This window comes from Lynx canadensis, chromosome A2 (genome assembly GCF_007474595.2).
Source record: "Lynx canadensis isolate LIC74 chromosome A2, mLynCan4.pri.v2, whole genome shotgun sequence".
Taxonomy (NCBI): domain Eukaryota; kingdom Metazoa; phylum Chordata; class Mammalia; order Carnivora; family Felidae; genus Lynx; species Lynx canadensis.
This window is the reverse complement of record NC_044304.2, coordinates 121,324,584-121,347,274: the sequence shown is the minus strand read 5'-3', so window position 1 is coordinate 121,347,274 and position 22,691 is coordinate 121,324,584. Positions and strand designations below refer to the sequence as shown.

Sequence of the window (22,691 nt, the reverse complement as noted above, 5' to 3'; positions counted from 1 at the left end):
CAGAGAGAGAGACAGACAGACAGAGAATCTGAAGCGGGTTCCAGGCTCTGAGCTGTCAGCACAGAGCCCAATTTGGGGCTCCGACTCATGAACTGCAAGGATCACAACCTAGGCCGAAGTTGGATGCTTAACCAAGAAACCCAGGTGCCCCCTTTTTAAAAAAAAAATTTTTAATGTTTATTTTTGAGAGAGAGACAGAGCATGAGCTGGGGAGGGTGGATGAGTAAAATCCTTTTAAACATGACCATGAAAGTCAAAAACATAAAAGGGGGCACCGGGTGGCTCTGTTGGTTAAATGTCAGACTTTGGCTCAGGTCACCATCTCATGGTTTGTGGGCTCAAGTCCTGCATCGGGCTCTGCACCAACAGTGTGGAGCCTGCTTGGGATTCTCTCTCTCTCTCCCTCTCTCTCTCTGCCCCTCCCCTACTCTCTTTCTCAAAATAAGTAAATAAACAACAACAAAATAAACAAAGGCCAAAATTAATAAATGTGACTATTTTAAAAATGTTGAACAGAAGGAAAGCAAAACAACCCTAAGAAAAAATACTACCATAAATTAGATTCAAAGTGAAATGAAAAGCTAATAAACACATTTGTAATGTATATTCAAAAACTAATAGTCTTAACACTTAAAAATATCTTAAACCACTAAGGAAAAAAACCCAAAACCAGCAATAGTCATAAACAAATAATTTGCAAGGAAACACAAATGGCCAGTACAGTAATGAAAAGATGTTTAACTACAGTCATAATGAAAGAAATGCAACAAAAACTGAGTTTGTGCTTATCAGAATAGCAGAGGTGGAAACACAGCAATAAAATTCAGTTTTGCTCAAAGTACAGAGAAACTTGAACTCCCATGTCAAGAGTGTAACATAGAAACAGCTTAAAATTTTAATAATAAAAGTGTAAAGGAAATCATAAATATCCTAATTGTACTATATCATCAATATTGTGAAGATTTGGACTTAATGACAAAAGTATTTATGATATACTGTTGAACGTGCCCGAAAGAGAGCATGTTTGGTGTGACATTACATATGTTAAATTAGGTTTATACAGATTGGTAAGTGGGGGTATAGTCACCGAAGACTAATGGTGATTATGCACAATGGGATTTGAAGTAATATTACTTTTTCTTTGTGTAAGTACTTACATATTTACTTTTGGAGCTGTCCCAAAGAAGGAATTGTAGAAAGCTAAACTAACTGGACAGTTAGCTAACAATTCACATATTTCCCAGCAATCATCAATATGCTTTTTGAGTTTTCACCCTGCCACACAAGGGAAAGGGGAGTGGGTGTAAAGATCTCCCAAGCCCAGATTATGGTCAACTCTAATAAGGGAAAAATGCCCAGTCGAGAGCTTTCCTATCATTTGTATGATGGCATCATTTCCTTGTATGCAAAAATGCTAAAGCTGCCTAATATTTTACAAACTGGCATTACCTAATATTTAGTTCAAGTGACAAGGAAAACTTCCACTTCCAAGCCAAAAACACTTCCCCGTTCTAAAACATACTACAAAAATACAGTTATCAAGATTATAGTTTGGTACTGGCATAAGGACAGACATAGATCAATGGAATAAAATTAAGAGTTGTGAAACAAACCCATACATTTATCTTCAATTGAATTTCGACAAGGGAGGCAAGATAGTTCAATGGGGTGAAGAATAATGGTCTTTTCAACAAATGGTGTTGGAACAACGACATCCACATGTAAAAGAATGAAGTTGGACAGTTACACCTCATTTTATACACAAAATTAATTCCAAATGGATCAAAGACCTAATGTAAGGGCTAAAATTATGAAACTCTTAGAAGAAAACTTTTATATTAGCGTAAATCTTTGTAACTTTGGATTAGGCAATGGTTTCTTAGATGCCACCTAAAACATGAGCAGCCAAAGACAAAAATTGAGATAAACTGGACTTCATCAAAATTAAAAACTTTTGTGCTTGCAAAGGTCACTACCAAAAAAAAGTGAAAGACAATGCACAGAATGGGAGAAAATATTTGCAAATCATATCTGACAAAGGTCTAGAATCAAGAACATATTAAAAAAATTCTTAAAACGCAGTAATAAAAAGACAAATAATTTTAAAGTGGGGAAAGAATCTGAACAGGCGTTTCTCCAAAGATCCACAAATGGCCAATAAGCAAATGAAAAGACACCGAACATAATTAGTCATGGAAATGCAAATCAAAGCCACGAGATATCACTTCATAGCCACTAGGTTAGCTATGTTAAAAAAGATGGGCAAATACCAGTGTCAGTGAGGATGTGGAGAAATTTAAACCTTTACATATTTGTGGTGGGAATGTAAAATGATGAAACCATTTTGGAAAAAGTTTGGCAGTTTTCACAAAGTTAAACACAAAACTGCCATACATATGACCCAACAATTCTACTAGTGGGTTTATGCCCACGGTAACTGAAGACATGTTCACAAAAAGATGTGTGCTCAAATAAAGGCTCATAGCAGCAGTATTCAGGATAGCCAAAAAGTGGAAACCACCCAAATATCCATCAAGAAAATGTGATGTATCCATACAATACTATTTAGGTATCTAAAAAAATTAAGCACTGATACCTATTACAGCATGGGTAAACCTTGAGAATATTGCACTAAGGGAAAGAAACCAGACACAATAGGACACGTATTGTATGATTCCATTTAATGAAGTATCCAGAATACGCAGATTTAAAGAGAGACAAGTAGAATAGTGATGACCAAGAGAAAGGCGATGGGAAGGAAGGGAAGAATGGAGCATGACTACTGATGGGCAGGGATTTCTTTTTGGACTGCTGTATATGTTCTCAAATTAAACAGTGGTGACCTTGTGAATATTCTAAAAGCATTGAATTGTACCTTTCAAAATGGTGGATTTTATAGTATGTAAACAGTCTCAACTATAAAGTTTTTACATGGGGCGGGGAGGGCTCCTGGGTGGCTCAGTTGGTTAAGCGTCTGACTCTTGATTTCAGCTCAGGTCATGATCTCATGGTTTGTGGGTCTGAGCCCCACAATGGGCTCCATGTTGACAGCATGGAACCTGTTTGGGATTCTCTCTCTCCCTCTCACCCTGCCCCTCCCCCACTCTCTCAAAATAAACTTTCAAAAAAAGAAAAAAGAAAAAAAATCTTATAAGGGTACCTGGGTGGCTCAGTTGGTTAAGTGCCCAACTCTTAATTTCGGCTCAGGTCATGATCCCAGGGTTGTAAGATGGAGCCCCGCATGAAGCACCATGCTCAGTGAAAAGCCTGCTTAAGATTCTCTCTCTCCCTCTTCCTCTGCTCCTCCCCTGCTCATGCTCTCTCTCAAAAAAAAACCCCAAAAAACCGAAAACAAAACAAAACACATAAAACATAAAAATTTTTTTACAAAGAATGATGGCAAACTTCTTGCCTGAAGCTACTGTATGATAGAAGATAATGGGAGAGCATCTTTAAAGTACTAAAAGACAATAAAAACAACAAAAAAAAATGATGATCTAGAATTCTAGGCCCAGAGAAAGTTTGTTTTAAAACTGAAAACAATGCTTTCAAAACTTTTATAAATACACAGTAATCAAGATAATGTAATATATATAGGTCGATGGAACAAAAATGAGCCCAGAAACGGACCCACACATATAAAGCTTTTTGATTTTCAACAAAGATACCAAGTTAATTCAATGGTCATTAGAACAAACAATCTGGAACAAACTGGACAGTCATATGGATAACCATGAACATCAATATATACCTTCACACAATATACACAAAAATTAACTTGAGTTGTATCACAGATCCAAATGTAAGAGTGACAGAGAAAATCTCTGTGACTTTGTATTTAGCAAAAATTTCTCAAACAGGACTAAAAGCATAAAAAGGAAAACAAAAAACTAATAAACTAGACTTCAGCAAAATTTAAAACTTTTGCTCTTTCAAAACCACTGTTAAGAAATTGAAAAGGCAAGCCATAGACCGAAGGTATTTGCAAATCATACGTCTGATAAAAATATTTGCATGCAGAGCATATAAAGAACTCTTACAACCCAATTTAAAAATAAGGAGCCCCATGAGACTTTGGGAATAACTGGGAAACGAGTATGGCACATTTTCTCCCCAGAAAGTAGTGAAAAACATTGAGAAAACTGTTGAAACAATGATTTTAGAACTTTGGAAAATGACCAAAGGCATGCAACAAACAGAAACGTTTACTCCAAAAGAGCTACCGATCCTTAGTAAAAACAGTGTGAATCTGGCATTTTAGCCCAGAGCAGTTTCCCCACCCTTCTGCCCCACACACAATCCCCCCACAGCCTCCCAAGTTCTGGGGCGTTATAGTTCCACTGGAGAGGGGCAGGCTGTGAGAACCTGCAGCCTCCTTGCTGGAGCGGGGGCTCAACTGCTTTTGGAGCAAAATGTGGGAAAAACTCACGGTCAGAGGTATTGCTGGAAACATCAATGCTAGTGGCAGTCAGGGAAGGCCAACATGGTAGCTAGCCTGAGGTTAAGATACTGATGGCAGCAAGCAACAGATAAGCAGAACCGTGGAAATTTAACACAGTGATCTGGGGATAAGAGTGAGTAAGCCTCCACCATATCCCAGGATGGGAAGGTATGTACGGATGCACGCATATAACCTAGCAATACTCCTTCTAGGTACTTACCCAAGACAAATGAAAAACATGTCCACACAAAGACTTGAAGGTGAATGTTCATAGTGGCATCATTCATAATAGCCAAAAAAGTGGAAACAATCCAAATTTCCATCAGCTGGTGAATGAACCAAAGTGGTATATCCATACAACAGAATACTGTTCAGCAAAAATAAGAATTACTAACACATCATTTGCAACGACATGGACAGAGCTGGAGGGTATAATGCTAAGTGAAGTAAGTTGGTCAGAGACAAATACCATGGGATTTCACTCATATGTGGAATTCAAGAAACAACAACACAAAGAGCAAAGGGGAAAAGCGGGGGGGGGGGGGGGGAGTCGGGAAGAGAAAAAGAGAGAGGCAAACCAAGAAACAGACTCTTAACTGTTGAGAACTGATGGTTACCAGAGGGGAGGTAGGTGGGCAGATGGGTGAAACAGGCGATGAGGATTAAGGAGAGCATCTGATGTGATGTGCAGCAGGGATATATGCAAGTGTTGAATCACTACATTGTACACCTGAACCTAATGTTATACTGTATGTTAACTAACTAGAATTTAAATAAAAACTTAAAATTACTAACACACGCTAGACACGGATGAACCTGAGAACACATTAAATGATTGGATTCTGTGGTATGTAAATTATACCTCAACCAAACTGTTAAAAGTAATGGGATAAAGATCTGATTAGACCTTTCGCCAAAGAAAATACACAGGAGCAACAGGTGTTAAGCTGGGAATATTATTAGTGGTTACGTAAATTCAAATTAAATCGTGAGATACTACTATGTATCCACTAGAATGGCCAAAATTCAAAACACTGACAATATCAAATGTTGGCAATAATGTAGGGGAAACCACGTACGGTACTCGTGAGAATGTAAAATGGTACAGCCACTTTGGAAAACAGTTTGGCAGTTATCTTAGAAACGGAAACAAATATTTACCTTGTGACTCCGCTATTCCATTCCTATTTATTCAAGATAAATGAAATCACATGTTCCCATCAAGATTTATAGATCAATGTTCACAGTCCCTTCATTCATAACAGCCCAAACTAGAAATAGCCGAGGTGTCCACCCATGGGTTGGTGGATGACAAACTGGAGTATATTCATACAATGAATGTAGTATGAGTGAATGTAGTATATTCATACAATACTCAGCAATAAAAAGGAACCGACTCAAGCAGTAACGCTGATGCCTTTCACAGATACGCTGAGCAACGCAAGCCTTACACAAATAATGTTTTCATCTACTCTACAGCGACACAGCGGATCAATGGCTGCCTAGGGGCTGAGGGTGGATGGGTGGGAACAAGGTGTAAAGGGGCCTATGGTACCTTCTGAGGGGTGATGGAAATGTTCTCTATCCTGGCTATGGTGACAGCACAGGTGTATGTATGTGTCCAAGCCCATCAGACTGGACACTTAGAAAGAGTGTTTTGTTGTATGTAAATTATCACTTACTGGAGTTGCTTTTAAAAAGCCGTGAAGAAAAAAAATCTGATTAGGAATAAATAGATCCCCACTCTTATTGAGAAAACAGGCCTCTAAAAAAACAGAAATGTGCAAACTCATCTGTCTGGCTGTCTCCACTGCAATCCTAGTGTGTTTAGTACTTTCATCTGTTTTCACCTGTTTTAGCAGCACTGACACGGACCAGGGTCTGGCACAAGCGTAAAACTGTTAACAGATGCACAGTCAGATAAAGTATTTTCCAGTGACTTTAATAATCGTACTCCCTGAGAGATAGGACAATAAATCCTTATTCAAGAACGAGGTTTCACACAGCTGTGTTATTTACATACTTGCTATGTCACGCCTGATCACCAGCTTTTGCTAAAACTACGGAACCATAAGCTCCCTAAGGGCAGAAACTCGCTTTTCCCCGTCAATGTACATGCAGTGTCTCACACAGTATCTTGCATCTATCAAGTGCTCAAAAAACAAAGGCTAAATGAATGAACCAACACTTCACTCACCCCGCATTCCAGTTCAAGCAACTGCCGCATATTCTTCAGGCCGAGAAGACTTCAAGATTATCAACAGAACTCTAAGAACGAAAATCAGACTACAGCTACTCACATGCTCACATGCAGTGACCTACAGGCGCTCTCTAGCGATCGATGTCAGCGCAGCAGAACGCGATTTCTGAACTGTTAACTGCCACATTTTTCATGCCTTGCATTTCTGGCTGTTTATGGCAACTTAGTGAATCACTGGGAGCTGCTGCTTCAGTAGGGAGAGACGATAAGCATAAGACAAAGACATCAAGGCTCAATTTTGATGTCCAAGGTTTTTTAATGCCAAGGGAAGAAAGAGGAACCTAAAAGGTAACTTTTGATTTGTCAGAGCCACATTCTGGAGGCAGAAAGGGCTTTTAGCAATTTGCCAACTTGGGTGCGCAACATAAAAGAAATCATCGAGGACCTCAGCCTGGCTCCATCAGGCAGTTTATTCTACGAACCAGTGAGATGGGAAGAATGGGCAATGATAGAGGATAGTTTTCTCACTCAAAAAGAGCCAAAAGTTTGATCAAGTCTCTTTCCTAAGAGAACCGGAGGTAATGTAGCTAGATCTTGGCTGTAGAGGTCTACGACAGGCCTGGCACTTTCCTCTCCAATGGCTGACACTCTGGGGAATATGTGAGAAAACCCTAGATAAAGTTGTACCCTGGCTGTGCAACAGGATCACACCACAACTGTTAACTTAGCGTCTCTGGCGTGGGGTCAGGCCTTATTATTTTTATTCATTTTTGAGAGGGAGGAAGGAGAGAATCCCAAGCAGGCTCCCCACTATCAATGTAAAGTCCAACGTGGGGCTCAATCTCACAAATCACAAGATCATGACCTGAGCTGAAATCAAGAGTCAGACACTTAGTCAACAGAGCCACCCAGGCACCCCAAGGCCTTAATAATTTTTTTTGAAAAAACTGTCCTCCCTTCCTACCTCCTGAGTTGATCTAATGTTCAGCCAAGTGTTAAGGCTTACCAACGTGCGGGGATCCCACAGCTGAAGAGTGCAGTACCTGTCTTCCACGGTATAGCCATCCTCGTGTGTAAACTCCCTGGCAATTCCACCACTGACTCCTTTTCACAGGGCGCTTGAGCACAGAATTCCCCACACAAACCAGGGAGCATCTTACTGAACACAGCTCAGACTTCACTACTGGAAACTCTCAAAGCTAGATTTTGAAGAGTCTGTTCTGCGAATGAGTGTCTGGTGGACAAGTTTCACAGTTTAAGCATGGATGTGATACAAAGTTAACTACCTCTAGAAGGCCTGAAACTCACGCAACTGTCCCTGCAGAGCTCAACACAGGGGACAAGTCGGACTGGAGCTATTCATCAGCACTGCTCACAATTCCCGTGGGTCATCACAAACACACCAGCTCAGTTATTCGGAGCTTGTGTGTTCTTACCCAAACACTGTAGTCATAACAAAAGCTAGTGGCATCTGGGAAAGCAAACAGAGGTTCCTCAGACTTTCAACCTTTTCAAGGTATTTCCAGCCTCTTTCACTGAAAAAATTAGGAAACTCGGACTCCATTTAGTAATGACATAGGACCAGCTCTGCTCATGCAGTCCTTAATGAACTTTCTGAGACCCAGGTCTTTACCAAGTTGGACTTATAAGACCTTTGAAAACATTTAGGTGAGGATAGATTGGAATGGAAAACCAAACTCCCAGGCTCATGTAAGACCTATCAGCCATTGGTCACATAAGGCTGGTGAGCACTTAAATGCCGCTATTTCCTAGTACAGATATGGTATAAAATATACATCAGATTTCAAAGACTGAAAAATATCTAAAATCTCACTGATAATTTCTATACTGATTACATGCTAAAAAGACAATAGTTTGGATATTTATTTATTTTTTTTTTTTTAATTTTTTTTTTCAACGTTTTTATTTATTTTTGGAACAGAGAGAGACAGAGCATGAACGGGGGAGGGGCAGAGAGAGAGGGAGACACAGAATCGGAAACAGGATCCAGGCTCCGAGCCATCAGCCCAGAGCCTTGACGCGGGGCTCGAACTCACGGACCGTGAGATCGTGACCTGGCTGAAGTCGGACGCTTAACCGACTGCGCCACCCAGGCGCCCCAATAGTTTGGATATTTAAATACCCTAAGGCCTTTAGCCTTCACAATGTTTGAGCTCCAAAAATGATGAACTATATACTATTTGACTTCCTTGATGGCTATCCTCCGAATATTTGGATAATGAATATCCTTAACATTTACAGACTTGATAACATTTCAACATTTCAGTTATAAACGAGCTACTTTATTTTTTTATTTAAAAAAAAAATTTTTTTTTTAACATTTATTCACTTTTGAGACAGAGAGAGACAGAGCATGAATGGGGGAAGGTCAGAGAGGGAGGGAGACACAGAATCTGAAACAGGCTCCAGGCTCTGAGCGGTCAGCACAGAGCCTGACACGGGGCTCGAACTCACGGACCGCGAGATCATGACCTGAGCCGAAATTGGACGCCCAACCGACTGAGCCACCCAGGTGCCCGTAAACGAGCTACTTTAAAACGTTATGACAGTTATTTGACATTTTTCTGAAATACAAATTTACATTGTTAACGCTAAACAGTTTTGTTTTCAGTTATCCAGACACTAAATTATAGAGCCAGTCAGAAAGGCTTTAAGTCTTTTATTTTAAATGTTCACTTATTTTTGAGACAGAGAGAGCTCACAAGCAGGGGAGGGGCAGAGAGAGAGAGGGAGGGAGCAAAGGATCCAAAGTGGGCTCTGTGCTGACAGTAGAGAGCCTGATCTCATCAACGGTGAGATCATGACCTAAGCTAAAGTTGGTGGCTTAACTGACTGAGCTACCCAGGCGCCTGAAGGATTTAAGTCTTAAACTGACTTTGTTGTAGTTTTTGGTCAAGTACTTTTTAATGCTGATAAAATAATGAACATCGAACTCATGAATTCATGGAAAAGAACCAGACAAATAAGGCACTATATGGCGGAATGGTCTTATAATTACAGCATCAGTATGATATTGCAGAAAAATTATTTTCATTTTATGTGAGAAATCAAATCTTAAATCATGCAGTAATACTTATGTTTTTTATTTTTTACATTTTAGGACAACTCCCTCTAAGGTGTTAAGTTTCTACTATTCTCACAGATCTTGCTTTGTAGGAATTCCTGGTCTAGGAAGTTCCAAGTTATCTACAGGTGTATCTTTGAACCAATTTGGAGAAACCTGTGAAAGTCTGGTGATCCTACAGATATGTTGTATTAGATTAGGGAATTTGTGGGGGGAGTCCTTGACCTAATATAATACAAGGATGCCCCAAGGTTTCTGCTGCTTCTCCAGGAACTAAATATAAGCTTATCAGTCATCTTTCTCTGTCTGCTAAACAAAGATAATCATAGTGCACCCACGGGCAACCCATAGCCTTCCAGGAACCAATAAGCCTCTTCTGGAATACTCTACTTCCAACAATAGCTTACTTCTGTTGTGAATGTCTGAGAAGACTGGCATAATGAAAAGAGTTTGGGACAAATGAACCAGAGAGAAAACCTCATGAATGCTTCAGAATGCATTTCAGCACTTCACTAGACAAAGCTGGGAAAGCATGGCCCTATTCCAACAGGTATTGGATGTTAAGGGGGAATATGGGGGTGGGGGGAGTTGCTGGGAGAAGGCCCAACTCAACTGACCTAGAAGTCATTGCACTAGAAAAGTGTACCTTACTCATCGCGTGCACTTACTGCCCTAACGGTGTTGGCAACATTTTTGTCTAGAGCACTCCTAAACCTTGTCTCTCTCTCTCTCTCTCTCGCTTTCTCACAACTTGCCAACTGTCTGGCTTCTCTCTCAAGGCTCTGCCTCCCATTTCAGATCTAATTTATGTTAGAGTTGGTAATCTTTCTCTCTGGTTCTCCAGGGAGTATTTCTGGCATAATCAGCTTTCCCCAAGTGGAAATATTCTGTCCTTAAGAGTCAACCCTCCAAGCTGTGGCAAAAGGACAGACGGGAGTTGTCCTGGTCTTGTCCTTCATCCTCACATCTAAATGACTACTAAAGTGGAGTTCATTTTGCTCTCAAAACTTGTAAGTGCCTCCATCTTTCTTTTTCCTATTGTCACTCCTTTGGTTTTGTCCTTCATTATCTTGCTTGAACTGCTATAAATTTTCCAACAAAGTCTCTCTGCCTGTAGTTTCATTCTTCTGTATGGGTAAATTGGTCTTTTTCCTGTTTAAAACCCTTGAATTGTAGTCTGGGACGTATATCCCTTCGTGATTTGCCACCTGCTTACCTCTCTAGACATAGCAACTCTCCAAGAATGTCCTGCTTGTGTGTGCTATGCTTTCTGCCTTAGGCTCACTTCCCACTCCACAAGTCCTTTTATCCATACCCCCTGGAGCTATGTATGATCTATTTGTTCTTAAAGACTTAATCATTCTCTTGCCTAGTCTCATGACCTATGGTCTAATGACCATTTGCATCTTGTGTATGTGTCTACAATAACAATTATTACAACTTATTATAGGTTTGCTCACTTATTTGCTTCATCCACTAAAGTTTAATTAAGGTCTCAGAGGCTAGCTATCTTGGATTTCTGTATTCTTGGTCCATAACAGTCCATAAAACCAAGTCTGCTTAATACATACTTGCTGAAAAGAGTCAATCTTTAAGCAAGAACAGAATCTACAATGGGGTTTCTTAAATGCGTCAGCTAAAGGCTTAAGACATTACTTCTACACCTCGTGACTGAAGAGAATGACAAGTTATTTATTTATAGATAAGCACAAATATTTTTATCATCTTTAACCACCACTAACATCATGAAGTGCTTGCTGTGTGTCTGTTGCATACGTGCACCTTCCCAATTAACCCTCACAACAACCTGGAGGTAGGCAGTTTTTTTGTCTGTTTGTTTGTTTTTACCTCTTTTTATAGGCAAAGGCAAGGCACAGAGGAGTTAAGCATCTCGCCCAATGTCACAAAGATAGCAAAACTGGGCAGTGTGGCCCCAGAACCCACGTTCTTAACCACTCTGCTACAAAGCTCAATACCTCTTACACATCATGAAACCTGTACTTCAAAAGATCAATTACTCCTTTTTCAAAAACATGATGGAATGTTACTAAATACAGTCTAAATTTTTAAAGTTATGATTACACATTGACAGACCACCCCACCCCAAAACTTAATAGCTCTACTACAATCATATTTCAATTAAAAAACTTACAAATAGGTTTCACAGTAGAAATTTCAAAGTACATTTTTACTCCTGGTTAAGGTAATGAAGACCTCTTTCTTTGTTCATTACCATTACGTAATTTCTCAAGCTATTGTTGATTTTTAACTTAACGGGTATACAAAAATAGATAAAGAAACTGTGACAACAGTTAATTCATGGTAACCTTTCAGCAATCAGGTAATTCTCAGTTTTATTATAATGTACTGTCAACTTCTAGGCATTACAGTGGATATGACAAATTTCCTTGAAAGCATTCTCTTATGTTATACTTCTAAATAACAGGATAATTTGGCAAGATCATTCGGAAGTTTTATTTATTAAAATATCAATCATGAATTGTTCCATTTTAGTTTAGAACATACTAATACAAGTTGTTCCTAATACATTTTCTAGATTTCTTCTGATGGATGCTTTTGATGCCTTATTTAACAGGAAAATACTTTCTAATAGAGGAAATTAAGAGGTATTACAGAAGAGTTGTTGAAACCATGAACAAACCAATGGAAATAAATACTATTACTGTGATGTTCTTTAAAAAAAAAAAAAGACACTCATATAATCATTGGAAAGAAATAAAATGAAATGGACTTCTGTAATAAAGACCAATATCATCATCAAATTCCAAAATATCTCTTGATCTCCCTATAGGGTCTGTTAACTGTATTCTATGCACACACGTGCTCAAAATGCTAATGACTAATAACATAACCTTTTCAAGATGCTAGCACCAGGGTCACTGGTAACAGGGTACAGGCAGGACTGTAAGTTTATAAACATAAACCATCAGTCAATCTCAGCATATCAAATCAAAATGGAAGGCATGAGAATTTAATAATAGGAGAAATCAGTCACTTCTGATTCTAAGACTTGCAGTCCTGACAGCGGCCTCACAGTCCAGGGCAGAGCTAGGAAGCACAATGTTGGTTAATCAAATACTGCAATCTTACTTTGAAATTTTTCATTTCTGAGATGTGAGTTTATGCCATACTGCTCTTTGATTCCCTATAAACAACTAACAATTTATCTTATTGTTAGCCGTTGGTCTAAAATTAATGATGGCTTCACATCTGAAAATACACCAACTCCCCTTAGTCATACTGCATTTTCAGCTAAAACTTAATATGAATATATCTGGTTTTCTTCAATGCCTTTAGTTCTTTCCAGAGAATCAGCTGAACTTCAAAGACCAGGTATTTCCCATTCAATTCAGGAATTCTGTGATGGAAAAAGAACATTCAGTTTCCCAGCTTCAACACAGCATTCCCAGAATATGGCACTCAAAGTACTGCCTGAGTAAATTATTACCAAAAGTTTTACCTATTCAGCTGTTCATGAATAAGAATCACTACTAGGAGTATACCAAGTAGCAATTTCCTCTAAAAAAAACAAAACAAAACAAAACAAGTAGCAATTTAGTATCAGAATGAAAAGGTCTGGATACAGAGGAATAGAACAGTAAAACATAATTTAACTATTGTCATTCACAATATAGTAAAGAAAAAAATCAGAAGTTACGCACTTCAAAAAAGGGGGGAGTGATGGGGTCAGAGATAAAAGTATCAGCATGCTAAAATTTTTTTTTTTTTAACTTAGAAAATACCTGTACAAGAACAAGGGACATTTCACATTTAACACACTGTCAATATGCATTGAGTTCACCTCAGGATAAATCAAACTGCAAGAAAATGGCCCAAATGAACTAGAAGATTTCCGGCAGCTCACAGACTGTACTCACAATTAATACGCAACATTTACCTCTATGAAGTCTTACAAAGTTCATCTGATTTATATGGAAACTCCTCTGTGAAAAAATAGGATGATTTGGATATTATTATCAATGCATAAAAGGGATGTCAATCAGATGGTAAATTCAATTATTCTTGAATTTTTAAAGAGTTTCATGCTTTGCTCAAATGTAGCTTACTTTTAGGAAATTTCTCTTCTTCAGCTCTCCAAGTTAGTAAATAAGATTAGGTAATATTTACATTTAATTTACTGTCTTTTCATTTAAAGACATTTCTCTTAGTCTTGCTATAGTATGTTAATTTAAATAATTGCCCTTAAACTTCACTATACCCAAATTGGGAAAGTAAAATAAACTTTGAAAAGGAATCTGCCATTTTCACTAATACATTTGTTAACCTGAAATCTTTGCAAAATACATATTGAAAATATGCTGACAGTGATCCTCAGGCATTTCGTTTGGGCTACATTCTAATAAAGTATTTAGAGGTGAGAACAGAAATAACTGTGTATCACTTAAAAGAAACAGAAGATTTGCACAAAGAAACCAAAACCCATATAGCATGCAAGAGTTAACAATATGGCCTTTTAAATGTTGTTCAGCTACCACAAAAAAATCAGTTATAGAATTCATTACTTATATTTCAATCACAAACACTGCTCTTAAAACACGATCTATACCAGATTTATAACCAGATCTGAAAAACATAGATTAAGACTAGGTTTAGCTAATTTCTCTGGCAAAAAGCCCAAAGACAGGATAATTTTACTATCTCTTATACATTCCGGCAATAACAATAACAAAATTCAAAAAGCCAGATCAAAGTAAAACGAGTCAAAATTGGCAATAAACCCATTATGAAGAGTGGCACTAAAGTGAAATTTCAGAACATATTGCTTTCTATTTACGCAAGTGCGATCTCATTTTAAAACGTGTATTTACAAAGATTCTGGAAGGCTATCAATCACCAACTTGATAGCTAGGTTTTCAATCTTTATTTTGTCTCCATAATATTCAGTTGTCAGTAGTTTCAAGCAACATATTTAAATATCTAATGTGATTTTTGTATCCTACTTACACTATTCAGTGTCCACATACAGATACACAAATATTGTAAGTGACATTATGTAGAATATTATAATATTTTCCAGAGTAGCAATTTTGACTTTGAATAATAACCAGAGCATCTGGGCATAAAAACATTTTCAATTCCTAAATTCTTCTTTCTGGGGAGTCATTGATGGAGACTGAACCTAAAGTAAAAAATGCTAACCTCTATCAATTTTAACACAAAAGGGCTGCTATAAACAGATTTTAAGTAAGTACTGTTCTAGACAAATATAATAATCAAGGAGCACTTGAACTAACAAACACTGAACTTTCTTCTGCTGTAGCTGCTGCAGCACAGAACCGTAGGTCAGAGGCTGAGCGAGAGAGGCTGATATGGAACAGGACACAGAAGGAAAAGAACTAAAGTCTGTAAAATTAAAAAGTCAATGAGTAAATCACATATCAGAAAATCAACTTCCAGAAGAATATTAATGCGTCACTGCCACAGCTAGAGTTAAGCTGTGCCTTTAAGAACGGAAGACAACAAAACAATTCTTACCATAACAATATACCAGTAGTAGGAAAAAAATGAATCATTCACAAAATACTCTAAGAGGTCTTTCCTGGGGTGAGCGGGTACATGTGTTATGTGTGGAAGCTTACAAAATTAAAAATGTGAAACAAAATGGATTCATACTAAGATTTCATGGTAACAGAAGAAAATTGAAGGAAAGATTTTCCGTGAGGGAAGAGTATTTCCCATAACTGGTTTAAAAAGCACCTATGAAACCGTGCTGTCAGCCGTCACAATGGAGGTTTGGGACGCTTTTGTCAATTGCAGCATAACAAAAGGCATTTCACAGCATAACTTTAGGGAAAATGTTATCTGGTCTGGAATCACACAGAAAGCAATGAAAAACTCTTTCAATTGTTTCTAAAACACCAATTTTTCTGGGTAGCAGCAGTTGCTCCTGTACGTGCCCTTTCAAAAAATATGAAACAGAAGCAGAATAGGGAAAAATTTTGAGAGTAAGAGTAGCAGCATTAAATAGAAAAGCAAATACTTAAATACGTTAAAGAAAGCGTAAAATAAGGAAACAGTACTTGTGCAACTTTCAATTATACCAAGTAAAGTGCACTGCTTAAATGTTCACTGATAACATTTTCCCTGTATGTTGAAAATATGAAATCTACTTATTGGTATCTTTTTAGATTAAAAAAAAAAAAAAAAAAAAAAAAAGACATTCACTATTGTAGCCTGATAGCTCTCTTCCAGTATTTTGTAACCATTCAGATGTATTGTGTGGGAATATTTATTCACATAATTTTGCTTAATACATTTCTTTCTACACAAGACTGAATTTAAAAGTCTATTATCTATAACATTTTCAATTACAGTAATAACACATTAATAAATTATAAATTAACAAAATCTTCATATTTGCTTTAAAAAATCATTTATCAAACACTAACTTCCAGATTATCTGGAAAATTAAAGATGCAAATTGCTATAAATCCGGCATCCCAATTAAATTCTGATTTTTAAAAGTATATAAAATGTCCCTCAAGTTATTCCAAGTTCCACTCAAGAAAATTTTACCCTTTTCATAAGTTACTAAGTTTACAACCTGCTAAACATTCTACCCAAATGTGGGAAAACTGTCTGGAGATGCAAAGCACAATGAAATAATTGCATGAAAAGAACAAACAAAAATACCCGTTAAAACAAAGTTATTATAGCTGGCAGCACTTAAAATTGGTAATTTGTATTTTTTAAAAAGTTGCATAGCTGCTGCAAGATGATTCATTACTGATTAACTACTGAGCAGTTTTACTTAAGAGGAAATAACACGTGTAATAAATTGCAATTCAATAGACAACCTTAGCCTTAGTTCATTAAAATGTAATTATGTAACTTGATTTACTCTTTGGACTGCATTCTGATAATGTTAAACCTTGAATTTAAAATACTAACATATTTTAGCTCTCCTATGCAGAAGTCTATTTTCTACTCATAGGAGAAAAAATAGAAGAACTTGAGATCATGGTCTACATTCAGAAAATGTTTTACTGCTTGATTTCATTTCTTGGTTTCACATTTAAGACTTTAATTTATAGAAGTACATTATGTGGTCTTCAGTTTAAGAACAGATGAATACAGAAACATCATGTAGGGGAAAATAAAGTGACCCCAAACAAGAAAAAAACAAGTCAAACACAACTAGTTGCGCAGCTCTAGAGAACTTAATAAAATCAACTTTTAAATCAGTTAACTTTGGCGTCTGAATACAAAATGTTTATCAGTATTACCTATGTAGATGACTAGTAAGGGAGGTGCAGCATTTTCAAAATCCCTGTGTGTCCTCTATATGCATGTTTGGTACACTGAGTTCTGTGGCAACTGCCCTCTCTTCAGCAGGGTTTTTTCCCGTGTGATTGTCCATCTCTGCGTTACCAAGTCTCACAGAACTCAGATCTCTGGCTGAGTATGCCTGCAGTTTTGTTTTTCTTTTTCCAGAGACAGATCCTCATCTCCTCTCAGTTTTTCAAGCATCTTGAAAACACAAGAAAACCTGTGGAGAAGCAGACACATGAAGTTCAAGCAGTGGTTCATAATACTAATACAAATCAAAATACAACATCCATTTCCCCAGGAACACTGCTTTAGTTGCTATAAGTTTTCATACATTTACTTACTATTCTGAAAACTCATGAAATCAATGTTCTGCAAAAGAACAGGTAAAGGACACAGCAGGACCAGTTAAAGCTTAAAACAGTCATGAAAAATATCTACCACATCACAGTCATTTTCCCTCCACAATTAAGACCAGAGTACAGAACACACACACACACACACACACACACACACACACACACACACACACACACACACAATACCTATGCATACCTATTAACCTTCCCCCATATAATTAAAATCACCAAATAAAAAAGGTAAACAGTTTCCTGACTAATCACACTTGATCTTAGCCAAAAGGCCGAGAAGCGATTTTTTCTGACTAATCAAAACCTTAGACAGTCCTGTATCTCTTTTGGGCCATCCATTAAATTCTTATGCTAAAAAATATCAGAAATGTTGCATGTGTTGCTACATTTTTTTTTAATGTCTTAACAAGAAATACTCCTCAAACCCATACATTTAGGGGCTCCTGGATGGTTCAGTTGGATGAGCATCCAACTCTTGGTTTCAGCTCAGGTCACGTTCTCATGGTTCATGAGTTCAAGCCCTGTGTCCAGCTCTGCACTAAGCACAGAGCCTGTTTGGGATTCTTGTTCTGCCCTTCTCTCTCTCTCTCTAGAAACAAATAAACTTAAAAAATACTTAAAAAAAAACCAAAAAACAAAACCCGTATGTTTAATCTGGGACAGCAAATGGGATAGGAGGAATTTATCATTTGACAAATAAGAGCAGTTAGAACAGGAGCAAAAATATAAAAGAATCAAGACATTCCATGTCTATACATTCTTAAAAATGACTCAAGACCCACAGAGACAGATTCCATTGATTTCTAAAGTTTCTAAGGCAGCTGTTACCAAACTCAGGTTCTATATACAAAAAGAAAAAAAAAACAAAAACAATGAAAAGATAACACCAATACATAGGTAAGGAAACTGAAATGCTGTTTAAGACCAATATGCATAATGACTATGAGATGAGACGCATGTTCCTTATATCCCATAACTCACTGTGACGCTAAAGGAATTTAGCTGATCAGATCATGAAATAACTTTTAAATTTTATTTACTTTTTAGAGTTTATTTATTTTGAAAGAGAGAGAGAGAGAAAGAGAATGTGAGTGGGGGGGGGGCAGAGAGAGAGGGAGAGAGAGAATCCCAAGCAGGCTCTGTGCTGTCAGTGCAGAGCCTGATGCGGATTCAATCTCATGAACTATGAGATCATGACCTGAGCTAAAATCAAGAGTTGGTCGCGTAACTGACTGAGCCACCCAGGTGCTCCAAAACTTTTTTATAATAAAATTTTTAATCATAAAATTCAACCTCACACAGAAAAGTTTACTGCCTATAGAAGACTAATTTTACCCACAGGTGAAAAATTTAGACACACTACCTTGGTACGTAAAACACTATGATAAAAATTTCATTTTATTAGCATTGGTTTTTAGTACTTCTCTTAAAATGCTGCTACAGTTTTACCTATAGTTTTAGTTTATTGGCCCAGACATAAGGTTACACTGAGGATATTTCAGAGCATCTTCCTCTTCAAAAAACCTTTCCACAGCCAAATAAAAACATTTATGCACATATACTCAAAATATCACTCTATCGCCACACTTTCTTTACATGGCCATCTTATCCCAATTCATATTTCAAATGTGTCAAAGTGTGGTCTGAATCAGCTCACAGTAGAAGGTTCAAAAGCTGACAGTCCTCTAGTACCCTACAGTTCACCAAGGCTTTCACATTTCACACGCATACCCTACCGTAATTGTGACAGAGGCCTCAATTAATGTTGCAGTTCTTTCTTTGGTTGCTATGGTGGCTATTAAGTTACCTCAAATCTCCTGTCAATATTCTAATCTGCTATTAAATCATCATCATTAAGAGCAACTTTCTGCTCCAGTTTCCTGTCTTTGGTCTTAACCATTCAGGAAAGACTGTTGTCGACTGCTACCTTAAACCTTTGAACACAGAGGCTCCAACTCCTGAAACGATTCCAGGATCCGCTAACATGTTATGCCTTGATGTAAAATCCCAATGCTTTATGTCATTTCTCCAAGTCTTCTCGTAAAAAGCTTTTCACATATATGAAGATAACATTTAAGTTAACTATTTTTTTCAAAGTCAAATGAACACACTTCACGTAATGTGGAAAAAAGCAATAGTCAAGTGAGGTTATCATTCAATTCACTGAACATTTTTAGATAATGCAGAATAATGAATAAGCTAAATCAGCAGACCAAAACAAATTCTGTATTTGGTTTAAAATTCAATTTTTTTTCTTTTTTCCTCCTACTGTACAGACAGGCACTTTATTATATGCTGAGGATACTAAGGTGAAAGATTGAACTGAATGAATGAATGCATGATGCAACTTTTTGAAGAAAACGCTCCTACCTAATAGCAGCAAAATAGCTAAGAACACAACCTTTGGAGATAATATGCCTTGGTTCAAATCCCAGTTCTACCGAGGAATTAGGCTTGACAGGTCAGGTTTCTTAATCTCTCTTTAACTGTTTCCTCATCTATATGATGGGAATAGCAAGAGTCCTGAGTTCAAAGGGTTGTTCCAACAATTAGATGAGTTATTAATAGATGTAAAATGCTTGGAACAATGCCTGGCACATAATGCAACATAAATGCTAATTAATTATTATGATTAGAATTACAATATATTGCATTACCTAAGAATATACTTGTAAAGTGAGGGATAAGAGTACAGAATTTGATTTTGTTTGCTAAATACATGACCTTTGACTATTACGCATATTGCTTCTTAAAGTCATGAAATTAAATACTTAGGCCTTGAGGTTTTCAGGGGTAAAATGGGGTAATGTGTACTAATATGTAGTACATGTATGAAGTAATATATCGGCCATAGAGTTCCTGGGTTTAAGCACTAAACTAAAATTAAACAAGCCAATGTATTTTAAAGTACCAAGAATGGGGAAGTTACTCAATGTATAACTCTTTTCAGGAATCAGCAAAGTTGTTTTCTACATATCTTTTCACGTGAGTTTTCTATATAGCAGCCAAACACAATGTCTGGGATACATACACACACACACGCACACACACACGCTTCAATAAATGAATAAAAGTGGTGGCAGAGAATGTATAACTCCGGTAACAATTAAAAAGCCAATTAGAACAGAAAAAGGGAGAATTACCTATAAAACAGGAAGCTGATGCTTAGTCTGAAGGGTGCTCCGGGCAAGATCTATTTACTTCAAACCATTCATCTATGCAGCTAGAAAAGAACAAAACCAGAAAAACTGAAACACTTATGCTTATTTATATCATGACAGCTGTAATAAAAAATTCTTACTTCTTGACTTTAATGTATCTTTTCAGGAAAAAAAATCAGTATTTTAAATGATCATATTTGGCATATCTAAGTAAAAGATAAGGATCTGTTTACTACATTTTGATTATTTACTTATCTTTTAAGTTTATTGATTTTTTTAAAAGTAATCCCTACACGCAACGTGGGGCTCAAACTCATGATCCAGAGATCAGGAGAGGCATGCTCTTCCGATTGACCCAGCCAGGCACCCCACATTCTGATTACTCAAAGAAGTTAAGGAAATAATCTTTGCAAAATTATACTATAAAGTACTTTAAAGTTTAAATATAACAACCATTACACCAAAAGCAAATCTGAAGAACCACTACTTTACCAGTATTCAAAATTAAGTGACAAATCTGGACAGATATTTCTCTCTCCAAAATAGTCATTCATTCACCCAAGTATTATTCTGTTCATGCCACTGATCAATGTAATCAAAAGCAGCTTTTAAATTCTAATTCTGGACAATACTGCATCACCTCTCAAATCTTTTATTCAGTGTTTATCCATTTTTCAGAGAGAGAGAGAGAGAGAGAGAGAGCGAGCGAGCGTGCGCAAGCGGGGAATGCGCAAAGAGAGGGAGCAGGCTGAAGTAGGCTCCAGGTTCTGGGCTGTAAGCACAGAGCCTGACACGGGGCTCCAACTCGTGAACTGTGAGATCATGACCTGAGCCAAAGTCGGACACTCAACCGACTGAGCCACCCAGGTGCTCCTGAATCACCTTTTAAAAGACTATCTTTATATGTGAGTATTGAATACTTATTTTAATTCTATCCCACCCTACACAATACATACACATACACAAGTAAATATACCATCATCCACTTGGCATTTATAAAGTATTTCATGATTTTATTGGAAGTTAAATACTAGGGTGCATATAATTATCCTCACTGTAATCTGCATTGTTCAATGCAGTAGCCACAAGCCACATGTGGCTATTTAATTCATTACAATTAAATAAAAGAAAAATGCAATTCCTCAGTCGTACGACCACATTTCAAGCACTCAAAAGCCACGTGGCTATTTGCCCCTCTATTAGCACAGATACAAAACATTTTCATCACTGCAGAAAGTTCTTTTTCACTGTGATAAATGGGTAAAGCCTTAGGCTAAGTAACTTGCCCAGCAGCTAGGAAGTTACCCAAGCAGAATTCAAACTGCTCAACACTCCCACTGATGTGTCAAATTGGCACACACCACAAAGCTAGCAGGCTTGGTAAATACGCTTACAGGCAAAATTAGTATTTATCACTCTCATATCCTGACAGGATAATTTGGTAAGTAAAAATAATGGACAAAACTGAACGGAAAAAAGATAAAGTATTTCATCCAAATAATATTCTTTCAACCACTAATTTCTGTTGCCACTAAGACTTCTGCTGTCTAAATAACCTTGCCCCAATTGGCTTCTGACATGGTTTTCAGCCTGCTTTCTATCCTACTTACTTGGCTCCAGCAGTCCCCTGGTCTACTGGAATACCCCTTTAAATGAAGCACTGAACAAAATACTCCACATGAATTAACAATTCACGGTACCTATGTGATTTAAAATGGGCACTTCTTATTTTACAGCCATGTAATTTCGGCTCATACTGAGAAATTAATCATTTAAAACCCAGGGTCCTTCTCATGTAAATTGCTATCAACCCATGTTATTTGAAATATTATAATCCCTTCTCCCAACTCCAGCAGGAAACCATTACTCTGAATTTGGTGTTTCTCATTCTTGGACATTTTCTTAACCTATCACTACATAAGTACATATTCCAAAACAACATATAGTATTGTTTCTGTGTTCTAAATTTTATACAAATGCTACCGTCAAGTATGCTTTTTCTGTGTTTTTCAACCTGAGATTTACAACTGCTAATAAGGCTCTGGTTTTTACATTTTTGTTGTGTATAATATTCCATTAACATAAGCATATTGCAGTGTATGTATCCATTCTTTCACTGACA

The 22,691-nt window shown here is 37.2% G+C and overlaps 1 protein-coding gene across 1 annotated transcript in view; it reads right to left on the bottom strand.

The window, feature by feature from the left end:
* Positions 1-12,187: 12,187 nt before the first annotated feature.
* Positions 12,188-22,691, bottom strand: part of ZNRF2 (zinc and ring finger 2) — a 101,155-nt gene continuing 90,651 nt past the window's right edge. The window contains 2 exon segments of the mRNA XM_030308176.1: positions 12,188-17,257; positions 20,552-20,631. Coding sequence (XP_030164036.1) covers positions 20,574-20,631 — 58 coding nt within the window. The 3' untranslated portion in view covers positions 12,188-17,257; positions 20,552-20,573.